This window comes from Mobula birostris, chromosome 30 (genome assembly GCF_030028105.1).
Source record: "Mobula birostris isolate sMobBir1 chromosome 30, sMobBir1.hap1, whole genome shotgun sequence".
Lineage (NCBI taxonomy): Eukaryota > Metazoa > Chordata > Chondrichthyes > Myliobatiformes > Myliobatidae > Mobula > Mobula birostris.
The window spans coordinates 39,939,269-39,952,379 of record NC_092399.1 but is presented as its reverse complement, the minus strand read 5'-3'; the positions used below and the strand labels follow the sequence as shown (position 1 = coordinate 39,952,379).

General features: G+C 46.7%; 1 protein-coding gene across 1 annotated transcript in view; it reads right to left on the bottom strand.

Moving 5' to 3' along the window:
- Positions 1 to 13,111, bottom strand: part of col16a1 (collagen, type XVI, alpha 1) — a 401,818-nt gene that overhangs the window by 278,107 nt on the left and 110,600 nt on the right. Inside the window, exons 14-16 of the mRNA XM_072247276.1 lie at positions 8,157 to 8,219; positions 5,418 to 5,462; positions 2,176 to 2,271 (exon numbers count right to left, since the gene is read on the bottom strand). Coding sequence (XP_072103377.1) covers positions 2,176 to 2,271; positions 5,418 to 5,462; positions 8,157 to 8,219 — 204 coding nt within the window. The remainder of the gene's footprint in view (positions 1 to 2,175; positions 2,272 to 5,417; positions 5,463 to 8,156; positions 8,220 to 13,111) is intronic.

Here is a 13,111-nt window from a genome sequence, read left to right as displayed (position 1 = left end):
TCTGAAAGGAGTTTGTATGTTCTCCTCATGACCATGTGGGTTTTGAGATGCTCTGGTTTCCTCCCACACTCCAAAGATGTACGGGTTTGGGTTAGTAAATTGTGGGCATGTTATGTTGGCGCTGGAAGTGTGGTGACAGTTGCAGACTGCCCCCAGCACATCCTGGGATGGTGTCCACCGTTGACCCAAATGCTTTGCCTTTGTCTCGATATCCTGATCGACATGTCAAATATGAAGCTCATCTTTATGCTTAGCCCAAGCCCCAATGAATCTGAAGCTGGAAGAATGCAACCCTATCCTGGGATCCCAGGCGATGGCTTGGGAACACGTTGTCTGCAGATTGAACCACAAATACAATGCTGTAAATCCCGTGCTGCTTGGCTGCAGATGGAAGTTGGAATGTGGAATCGATGGGAAGCAGAACTTAAAGTTGTGGGTGAGGGGTGAGGAGTAGATATTGCTTTGGGGATAGGGGAACAGGGCCAGGAATACCATTGACGAGTCGGGGGTGGGAATTGGACAGGGTCATTGTGGGGGTTGATGGTGCAGTGCTTTTGGACCTGGAGGAGTCCCAAGCAGTCAGTCAGTGCAGGGTAATGAGGGCAGGATCGGCCAGGACAATGGCTAATTGGCTGAGCTACACATGGTAGGTGTTGTGGGTGTAGGGGTCAGAGCCTTGGCTGTACTATAAAACTACACTGACCCTCAGTATGAGAGTAAACAGCTTACATTATGCTGGCAGTGGACAGTGATAGTTACTTCCAGTGCAAGACATTTCCAGGTCTCCCGCAGCACTCCATGGGGAGCTCTGCACCAGGATGTCATGGTGAAGACAAACCAGAGTCAGGACAGTCACAACAGATCACAGCCACACAAGGTGAAACAACTGCTTTCATATCTTGGACTAGGTATCACATACTGGAGGTGAGAAGGAGGAAGCAGCTGTTGCTAACTCTTCAAGATTATCACGGAGTATGGGGGAATTCCAGACACTGCCATCAGTTACCATGAAGAATTTATGTGGGTGATGTATCTCCACATAAAATATCCATGCCATCTTTGATTTGTGTCAGCTGTGAGTAAGGCTGACTGTCAAAGGAGAACCAACTGTGTATGAAGAAAATGTTTCCTTTCAATTGGCTATGAGAAGTTGGTGCATGCAGAGCACAGCCAATGAGGGGCTGGGCTAGAAGGTCAGAGGTTAAATGACAAAATCAGAGCCCAGGTAGAGGGAGGGAGCAGAGGGAGGTGGAGAATGCAGTGGGTAGTGGAAGGACTGGGAGAAGGGAAGAGGGAGAGCAAGGAGAGATGATGGGAGGCTGTAGGTGAGGCATAGGGAAGTGTGGGAGGATGAGGGGGACCTGGGGGCAGGAAGGAGGGGAGAGTGTGTGAGCAGTAGCTAGGAGAGTCAGTGTTGTCATCCAACCAACTTCTGACTGTCCTGTGTGTAACACGCTGTAAAGTTTCACTGTTAATGGAATGGCCTCTCTATAGCAGCAATGTCTGGGTTATGACTAGAGATAACAGGGCTTTGGAATGTGGGGCTATCCGATGAGAGGGATGTTTTTCTTTCTTGTAGGTCTGGAAGAGAGATTTTCGCAGTCTTTTTTCGGGGAGAGAAGAAGACGCATGTGGAGAGAGCTGGTAAACCACCGGGCGGAGTGGACAGGGATCGAGTGTTGAAAGGTCAGTGACGCCAGGAGGAAGTCGATCGATCAGAGCTCCAATGTGCACTTTTGACTTTTTCCCTAAAATGGGCCCTTTATATTTTAATTTTCTTTGCTAACTCTACATTCAGATTAGGATTTATAAAGTCCAATCATTTAATTGCATATGGCGTACTGCCTGATATTTTGTAACCAAGCAACACATCATGCAGCTTCCACACAGATGAGGTTTCTCAGTTTGGCTGGGCCAGAAGCTGTCTTCCCCTAGACGAACACGTGCTGGCCGAGCCTGAGGGTTACATGCGCATTATCTAAGCGTTCTGCACCCCAGCCAGTGTCTGGAGGGACTCAGCAGTCACACTGGCGGGTGTTCTCCCCAAACCCTCGCCCTCCCTGAGCCTCAGTGCATCGTGACCAATTTGCTCCATGCCATCCTCCCTGAGCCCGAGTGCCTTGGTCAATGGTGCCAGTCAGTGCTGTGTTTGCTCATTCCTGCATGGATACTCACCGGCTTTCCTGGGATTCCGATTCCTGGAACACCAGGAGGGCCTGGGGCTCCTGGCTCACCGGCAAGGCCCTCTGGTCCCACTGGTCCTGGATCTCCCTGGTCCACAGAACAAACAGGTTTTGAGTTGAAGCAAGATTGTCACAGTCACTGGTTCAAAAGGCACAGTGTCTCAGCACTGGCCCTCTACACTGACTGAGAGAAACAGTGCCTCAGCACTGGCCCCCTGCCCTGACTGGGAGCACAGTGCCTCAGCACTGGCTCTCTGCCCTGACTGAGAGAAACAGTGTCTCAGCACTGGCTCTTTGGCCTGACTGAGAGAAACTGTGTCTCAGCATTGGCCCTCTGCCCTGACTGAGGGAAACAGTGTCTCAGCACTGGCTCTTTGCCCTGACTGAGAGAAACAGTGTCTGAGCACTGGCCCTCTGCCCTGACTGGGAGACACAATGTCTCAGCAACTGGCTGAGAGAGTCTCTCTGTACCAGCCCTATGCTTTGTTATGCTGCTGATGTGAAAAGACACAAGGAGCCAACAGGAAGGCTACTCCTACAGCTGTCATTGGCCATCTGACCTGATGAAGGTAGATCAGTGGATATGGTAAAAATGGATTTAAGTAAGGCTTTGACAAGGTTCCCCATGATAGGCTTATTCAGAATGTCAGGAGGCATGGGATCCAGGGAAATTTGTGTGCATGGATTTGGAATTGGCTTGCCTGTATAAGGTAGAAGGTGCTATAGATTGAGTTTATTCTGCCCTGAGGTCTGTGACTAGTAGTGTCCACAGGTTTCTGTTCTTTGTGAACTTTGTACATAACTTAGAAGAGGAAGTGGAAGGGTGGGTTAATAAGTATGCAGATAATATGAAGGTTGGTGGAGGTGTGAATAGTGTAGAAGGTTGCGTGGGTTACAAGCGGACACTGATAGGATTCAGAGCTGGGCTGAGAAGTGGCAGATGGAGTTTATTGTGGAAAAGTGCAAAGTGATTCACTTTTGAAGGTCCAATACAGGGTTAATGGCAGGATTCTTAAAAGTGTGGAGGAACAGAGGGATCTTATGACAATTTACTATTGCAGCTCTACACCTGAAGTACTGTGTTCAGTTCTGGTCGCCTCATTATAGGAAAGATATGGAAGCTTTAGAGAGAGAGCACAGAAGACTTATCAGGATGCTGACAGGATCAGAGAATATTTCTTATGAGGAGTGGTTGAGCTGGTTACGGCTTTTCTCTTTCGAGTGAAGGAGAATGAGAGGTGACTTGATAGAGGTGTATAAGATGATAAATGGCATAGATAGAATGGATAGCCAGAGACCTTTTCCCAGGGTAGAAATCACTAATATGAGAGGGCATAATTTTAAAGTAATCAGAGAAAAGTATTGGGGGATGTTAGAGGTAAAATTTTTACACAGAATGGTGAGTGCATGGAACATGCTGCCAGGAGTGGTGGAGAGGAAGATACATTAGGGACAATTAAGAGACTTTTAGACAGGCAGATGGAAGAAATAACAATGGAGGAGAATGTGGGGGGAGAAAGGTTCAATCGATGTCGGAGTTGGTTACAAATCTGATCCAACATCATGGGCCAAGGCCCTGTACATGTTGTACTGTTCTGTGTTTGATGTTCTACTGACTGTTAAAATGGGTGTTATTGAAATGGACGTACTGGCAGAATGAACAGATAAGTGCAGATGGAAATTAACACTGAGAAATGAGAAGCTCTACATTTGGGTTGAAACAATGATCTCATCAATTCTAAAAAGAGACAGGAGCTAAGAGATCTTGGAAATAAGTGCAGCTTTTGTTTACGCAATAAAAAATCTCTCAATCTACCTCACCGTAGCTCTTTATTTGTCTGCCTACCTCGCACTTTCTCTGTAACTGTAACACTAAATCCTGCATTCTGTAATTTTTTTCCATTTTGTACTGCCTCAATACACTTGTGAAGGGAATGATCTGTCTGGATGACATGAAACACACAAACCTTTTCACTGTATTTCAGAATATCTAAAAATAATACAGCAACTAGTGATGACCAGATTAAGAAAGGGGTGAAAACAGCATTTGAACTATGGACTTCATAAATTGGTAGAGCACCAGAGCAACTAGTCACCAGACAAAAATCAAAGAGCTGCTTTAGATCTGAAATAAAATCAGAAAATGTAGGAAATGCTCTGCAGTCAGTCAGCATCTGTTGAAGCAGATACAGAAGTTTATACTTTAGGTTGAAAATCCTTCATCAGAACTCAGAAAAAGAGATGTCAAGTCAGCAACCAGCAGCAAGGGTGTTTTGGAGGGATGGATGGGACATAGGGAGTAAGTTGGACAGGAAATATCTGTGATCCAGAGGCCCATCGGCTCTCTTAACCCTTCCTACAACTTGGTGCTCTCTTGCTTTTATTTTCTCTTTTCTGGTGCCAATGAAGAATCTTTGAGCTGAAGCATTTCTTTGTTTCTCCCTCCACAGATACTGTCTGACATGGTGTATACTTCCAATGGTTTCATTTTTTAGGTTATATTCGCTGGGTCAGCCACAAAGGGAATATTGTGTCCAATCCTAGGCAACACATTTTAGAAAGGATGTATAGCCAAAGGAAAGAGAGCAAAAGAGATTTAATAAAATAGGAGCGAATCATTAGTTATATGAAGAGGGTAGAGAAGTAGCGGTAGTTCTCCTTGGAACAGAGGAAGTTGTGAGGATTTAAAAGGATCAAGACCATAGACAGAGGGGACAGAGAGAAGCTGTCTCCACTGGTAACGGCTCAAGAACCGGGGCAGTGCATGCAAGTGGACAGCGAAAAAAACAAAGAGACCCGAGGAGAAGATTTTGTTATACAGTGAGCGGTGTTGGTGTAATTGTGGCTTTCAAAAAGGTGCTGACTGAATAAGCACTTGATAGGAAAAAGAGTACAAGGCTGTGGGCAGAGAGCAGGGAGGTAGGGCTAGTAGGAGTGATTGGCTGAATGGCCTCCTTGCATGCAGTAACCATTCAGTGATTGCATGGTTATTAATGCCACTCTACATCTATGATGGCTGAGTATGGCAGCCAAGTATAGATCTTATCATAAACAAGAGAAAATATGCAAATGCTAGAAATCAAAGAAACACACAAAAATTGTTGGAGGAACTCAGCAGGCCAGGCAGCATTTATGGAAAAGAGTAAACAGTCGACATTTCGGGTCAAGACCCTTCTTCAGGTCCTGCAGAATTATGACACAGGTCTAGATGCAAATCAATGCAAAGTCTTTCACCTTGGCACCTTTTGGTCCTACAATACACTTCTCTCCTGGTTTTCCCTGAGAACACAAAAATACACAAGAAAGAACAGTTAGCAAGGTGTTAAGGAACCAAGCCACAAACCCCAGGTCTGAAATCCCTTGTCTAGCAATTAATTCATGGCCAGAAATTGTGGTCACTGTTTCCCAGAATCCAACATTCCAGAGGATTGGTGCAAGAGCACCACAGCACATTTAGTGGTCACTGGTGGAAAATGCCTTCAGGAGTCCTACTGTTCCCTGTGAACCCTCAACAAGTTCCAACTCTTCCATGGGTCACTGAGTTCCTAGCACAGATAGTTCCTGCACAGGACTGTCTACTCGCCCCATCAAATCTCCCCAGTGCTTCTTCCACAGCCGATCACCTGATTCACTCCCACTCTTTGGCTTGAGTGCCATCCTTTCAATATCCCACCCAACAACCAAGCCCCTTGTTACTCTGAACTCTCTAACCACTCTCTGAACTCTGCTTTAGCAGCCTCCCCTCCACGAGCTTTGTCTCACTACCTCAGTAAAGCAGCCAACAAAGACTCCAGTCACCCCACACATTGTCTCTTTTCCCCTTCTCATCAGGCAGAAGATACGAAAGCCTGAAAGCACCTACCATCAGGTTCAAGACTAGCTTCTACCCTCCTGTCATTATATGGTTCCGTAGTATGATATGTTGGACTCTTGATTTCACAATAGAACATAGAAATCTGCAGCACATTACAGGCCCTTCAGCCCACAATGTTGTGCTGACTATTTTATCTACTCTAGAAACTGTGTAGAATTACACATAGCCCTCTATTTTACTAAGCTTCATGACCTAGCTAAGAGTCCCATTGTATCCACCTCCACCACCGTCACCAGCAGTACATTCCATGCACCCATCACCCTCTGTGCGAAAAACTTACCCCTGACATCCTCTCTGTACCTACTTCCAAATACCTTAAAACTATGCCCCCTCATGTTAGCCATTTCAGCCCTGGGCAAAAGCCTCTGGCTATCCACACGACCAATGCTTCTCATCATTTTATACATCTCTATCAGGTCACCTCACATCCTCTAAGGAAGTCACTCAACCTATTCTCATTAATCACACTCTCCAATACAAGCACATCCTTGTAAATCTCCTCTGCACTCTTTCTATAGTATCCACTTCCTTCCTGTAGTGAAGTGACCAGAACTGGGGTCTAACTAAGGTCTTATATAGCTGTAATATTACCTCATGGCTCTTGAATTCAATCCCAGGGATAATTAAGGCCAACACACCATACACCTTCTTAACAATACTGTCAACCTGCGCAGCAGCTTTGAGTGCCCTATGGACACGGACCCCAGAATCTCACCGATCCTCCACACTATTATCACTTTGTGCCTTATTATTTACCTGCACTGCACTTTCTCTGTAGCTGCTACACTTTATTTTGCATTGTTATGATTTTACCTTATTCTACCTCAATGCACCATGTAATAATTTTAATCTCTATGAGCAGAATGCACGACCAGCTCTTCACTGGACCTTGCTATCTTTGACAATAATAAACCAATTCCAATTCCAACTCCAGTCAGTTTTTAACACCATCAATAACTAGGCAGTGACTTGCTTAGGACATGAAGGGTCTTGTACCCATTCTACGCTCCATGCTTGGACATGTGCAGACACATATGTGCACCACATGTTGGACTGGAGTGTGAGGGAGAACATTGCACACATGTAAATGGAACCCTATTTCGGGACCAATGAGCACAAAATCCACCCAACACGAATAATGAGGCTGAATTTTGTAATAGAACAACTTGCTGACTGGCTTTTCCACTGAGTTAAAAGTGTCATTGAGGTTATAACAGTTCTTCTGGTAAGGAGCCACTGTGCTCATCCATTCTGCGGAATAGATGACTCCAGTCCATGACCATGATATTGACTCTCAGTATTCCTTGGACAGCCAAGGATGATAGACAATAAATATTACTTTCCTAGCATTGTCAATGCCCCAACAATCAAACTACTCATTTCGAATTGTTGAATACACTGTCATCAGAACAAATGGAACCATAACTTAAGAATTCAGGCTGATCCACACTCGTGTCAGCAAACACTGTAACCATGCCTGGATTCCTCAGCACAAACCACATCTGCGGTTGAATTATCAAACACTGAACAAAAGCGCTCAGGTGAAATGTTGTGTAAAACTTGGAGAAGGAATCTAACCCTGACAAGTGTGAGATGATGCATTTTGGGAAGTTGATTAGGCAAGGCACAGAAGTAATGGACCTAGTCTGGGTAAGTGGTAGTTTGAGGTCAGCATGGACTTGATGGGCCACAGGGCCTGTTTCTGTGCCATATGGCTCTCTGACTACATATGTGCAGCCAATCACTGTGGGATCTGTGCACAGGTTCTGAATATGTCATGTTCAGCGGGTGTATGCAGAGACACCAAACAGTCTACAATATGGTTTCCAGCGTCACGGGTACAGAACTCTCCTCCAATTTAGCTTACTGTGGCACAGGGACAAGGTGTGCCAAGTGTACCCAGTCTGCAGCCCAGAGGCCATCCCCATGTTCATGATCTTCCCCCTCTCTCCAAACCCCACCACCTCTCCCACTCCACAGCCCCATTCCAATTTGCCTATCTGACCAATAAGCCTGCCCTCACTTCAATATATCCCTCCTCATGTTTAGTTGAGAATGTAGAATTCTCTAACAGAACAAAATTTGACTGGGATACTCACATCTCTGCCAGGGAGGCCAGTCAGTCCTGGGAATCCTGGCTCACCTTTCTGACCCTTCTCGGCCTTCGGAGACAAACAGAATATGCTCCAATTAGTCACAATTAAATACTGGCCCTACAACTCAAAACTGGCTTCAGTTCCCACACACAGACAGGAAGGGAGAAGTGGTGGGAACTGTTAGCTCTGCAACCACTATCTGCGTGAATTAAGTAACTGGAGACAGCAGGCACAGCCCCCAGTTACCCAGCCTGCAGCCACACCTCAGGCAAAGGACTCACCCATCAGTGAGTGAGGACAACCTGTGTTGAATCAGATGCAGATTATTTCTCATACGTATATCGAAACACACAGTGAAATGCATTGTTTGTATTAACTAAGGATGGGCTGGGGGACGCCCACTAGTGCTGCCACACATTCCATCTCCTCAACGTACCCAGCTCATCGATGTACCCAGCTCATCGACATACCCAGCGCCTCGATGTACCCAGCTCATCGACGTACCCAGCTCATCGACGTACCCAGCTCATCGACGTACCCAGCACCTCCATGTACCCAGCACCTCAATGTACCCAGCTCATTGACATACCCAGTGCCTCGATGTACCCAGCTCATCCACATACCCAGCGCCTCGATGTACCCAGCACCTCAATGTACCCAGCTCATCGACGTACCCAGCTCATCGACATACCCAGCTCATCGACATACCCAGCTCATCGACGTACCCAGCGCCTCGACGTACCCAGCTCATCGACGTACCCAGCACCTCGACGTACCCAGCTCATCGACGTACCCAGCGCCTCGACGTAGCCAGCTCATCCACATACCCAGCGCCTTGATGTACCCAGCACCTCAATGTACCCAGCTCATCGACGTACCCAGCGCCTCCATGTACCCAGCACCTCAATGTACCCAGCTCATCGATGTACCCAGCTCATCGACATACCCAGCTCATCGACGTACCCAGCTCATCGATGTACCCAGCTCATTGACATACCCAGCTCATCGACGTACCCAGCTCATCGACGTACCCAGCGCCTCGACGTAGCCAGCTCATCGACATACCCAGCGCCTCCATGTACCCAGCACCTCAATGTACCCAGCTCATCGATGTACCCAGCTCATCGACATACCCAGCTCATCGACGTACCCAGCTCATCGATGTACCCAGCTCATCGACATACCCAGCGCCTCAATGTACCCAGCTCATCGACATACCCAGCTCATTGACGTACCCAGCTCATCGATGTACCCAGCTCATCGACATACCCAGCGCCTCAATGTACCCAGCTCATCGACGTACCCAGCTCATCGACGTACCCAGCGCCTCAACGTACCCAGCTCATCGATGATTTTGACCTGTCACTGCTCATACACCCACCAAACAGATGGGTCAATGCCAGGCTGATGAAGCATCAGCTCTCCCTCCGCAGCGCACCTCAGCAGGATGGCACCTCTGACAGTGCCACGCTCCCTCCGCAGCGCACAGTGTGAGCAAACCCTGGGCCAGGTCAGCTACCACCAAGAGGAAGCTGCCCAGTGAAAAGGTCAAGACAAGGACCAGGAATGGAGAAGGCAGTAACTGATAGAGGAGAGGACCTCTGTTAGACCAATGTTAACTGACTTTAGTTTTCCTCTGCCCATGACAGCGCTGAGTCCTATTGTGGATTATTGGGTCAAAAACACACACAGACAAAGTGCAGGAAACTCTTCTGTCTTTAAACAGCCCCTGGGCATAACACTTGCCTTTACCTGCATTCCCAGGCGCTGGCTTCGGTTGTTTGATCTGACAGTGCTGTCGGCACACAGATCCATGTTGTGCTACACAGTATACCCTCATTAGTAGATGAATTATGCAAGTCTATGACCCACATCCTGCTGCAGTTAACAGGCTCCAGCCTGTTGAGCCCATGAAGTGTGGGTGTTCCCAGTCTTAGTGCCGAGGTGAGAAGCTCAGCACAGCAGACTGCCTGTCCACAGGGTGAACAGACAGTGCAGGCAAACATGAGATGTTGACTGTTTACTCTTTTCCATAGGTGTGCCTGACTGGCTGAGTTCCTCCAGCATTTTGTGTGTGTGGGAAAAATCACCAGAGCATTCAATTTCACAACTACTTCACCAGCACGTGGCCTTAAAGAACAGCCACCTTTTATGGACTGACTGTTATTGTTGACAGGTGTGCCTGAGTTATAGCTTTGACTGTATAACTGTTCTCCCTCTCAAACTAAGGCACCACAGCCACCTTCATTGCTGTCTGCCCTTCAGCAGAGGAGACTTCACACTCCTGGTTCTGCACCCTCACTGACCAACACTGCATTTGCTTTGGATGCTAGATCCCGAAACCAACATCCCTCCTATTTAAATCTTCAATACAGTGACCATCTGCACTCTAAAAATTCAGTTTTGACAGAACCGAGAGCGAGTTAGTTAACAAAATACTCCAAGCAGGTTGGGAAAATTGATTATCTGCTTGCAGCACACTGAACCCCATGAGGGTTGAGTTCACACTCTAACAAAACTGGTCAATGTGCATCAACAGGAATCCAAGAGCCTGCTAAGCCTCATAGTGCAAACATGGGAGGGCATTTGATGCATGGGATTGGAAGACATTCTGTATGTATGGTGCCTGATACATCCAGCAGCCATTCGATGCGTAAACTGCCCTGTCATCAATGTAGTTCAATCAATATGTACTCCTGTTCAATAAGTACTCCTGTTTGAGTACTGTTGGGGGGGACAGCCTACCGGGGGAAACAACAGTGGTCGTGCCTCTGGCACAGAGTCCGGCCCTGTAGCTCAGAAGGGTAGGGAAAGGAAGAAAAAGGCAGTAGTGATAGGAGACTCTATAGTTAGGGGGTCAGACAGGTGATTCTGTGGATGCGGAAAAGAAACTCGGATGGTAGTTTGCCTCCCAGGTGCCAAGGTCTGGGATGTTTCAGATCGTGTCCACAATATCCTGCAGTGGGAGGGAGAACAGCCAGAGGTCGTGGTACATATTGGTACCAATAACATGGATAGGAAAAGGGAAGAGGTCCTGAAAAAAGACGACAGGGAGTTAGGAAGGAAGGACTGCAAAGGTAGTAATCTCAGAATTACTTCCTGTGCCATGTGACAGTGAATGAAGAATAGAATGAGATGGAGGATAAATGCATGGCTGAGGGATTGGAGCAGGGGGAAGGGATTCAGATTTCTGGATCATTAGGACCTCTTTTGGGGCATGTGTGACCGATAGAAAAAGGATGGGTTGCATTTGAATCCCAGGGGGACCAATATCCTGGCGGAGAGGTTTGCTAAGGCTACTGGGAGAGTTTAAACTAGAATTGTTGGGGGGTGGGAACCGAACTGAATAGACTGAGGAAGAGGCGGTTGGCTCACAAATAGAGAAAGCTTAGAGACAGTGTGTGAGGGAGGATAGGCAGGTGACAGAGAAGGGACACGCTCAGACCGATGGTTTGAGATGTGTCTATTTTAATGCGAGGAGTATTATGAACAAAGCAGATCAGCTTAGAGCGTGGATCAGTACTTGGAGCTATGATGTTGTTGCCATTACAGAGACTTGGATGGCTCAGGGACAGGAATGGTTACTTCAAGTGCTGGGTTTTTAAATGTTTCAGAAAGGACAGGGAGGGAGGGAGAAGAGGTGGGGGCGTGGCACTGTTGATCAGAGATAGTGTCACGGCTGCAGAAAAGGTGGACGTCATGGAGGGGTTGTCTACGGAGTCTCTATGGTTGGAGATTAGGAACAGGACGGGGTCGATACCACTACTGGGTGTTTTTTATAGGCCACCCAATAGTAACAGGGATATAGAGGAGCAGATTGGGAAAAAGATCCTAGAAAGGTATATTAATAAGAGAGTTGTCGTGGTGGGAGATTTTAATTTCCCAAATATCCACTAGCATCTCCCTAGAGCAAGGGGTTCAGATGGGGTGGAGTTTGTTAGGTGCATTCAGGAAGGTTTCTTAACAGAATATGCAGATAAGCCTCCAAGCGGAGAGACTGTACTTGGTTTGGTATTGAGAAATGAACCTGCTCAGGTGTCGATCTCTCAGTGGGAGAGCATTTTGGAGATAGTGATCATAATTAATCATAATTGATTATAATCATCATAATTAGTTAACAAAATAGAGAAAGTACAGAGAAGATTTACTAGAATGTTACCTGGGTTTCATCACCTAAGTTACAGAGAGAGGTTGAACAAGTTGGGTCTTTATTCTTTGGAACATAGAAGGTTGAGGGGGGACTTGATAGAGGTATTTAAAATTACGAGGCAGATAGATAGAGTTGACGTGGATAGGCTTTTTCCATTGAGAGTGGGGGGAGATTCAAATAAGAGGACATGAGTTGAGAGTTAGGGGGCAAAAGTTTAGGGGTAACATGAGGGGGAACTCCTTTACTCAGAGAGTGGTAGCTGTGTGGAATGAGCTTCCAGCAGAAGTGGTTGAGGCAGGTTCGATGTTGTCGTTTAAAGTTAAATTGGATAGATATGGACAGGAAAGGAATGGCGGGTTATGGGCTGAGTGCAGGTCGGTGGGACTAGGTGAGAGGAAGAGTTCGGCATGGACTAGAAGGGCCGAGATGGCCTGTTTCCGTGCTGTAATTGTTATATGCTTATCGTTATAATTCTATCTCCTTTACAACAGCATTGGAGACAGATCCGAACAGACAAGTTAGAAAACTGTTTAATTGGAGTAAGGGGATTTATGAGGCTATCAGGCAGGACCTTGGAAGCTTAAATTGGGAACAGATGTTCTCAGGGAAATATACAGAAGATATGTGGCAAATTTTCAGGGGACGTTTGTGTGGAGTTCTGCATAGGTACGTTCCAATGAGACAGGGAAGCTGTGGTAGGGTACAGGAACCGTGGTGTACAAAGGCTGTAGTAAATCTAGTCAAGAAGAAAAGAAAAGCTTACGAAAGGTTCAGAGAGCTGGGTAATGTTAGAGATCTAGGAGATTAT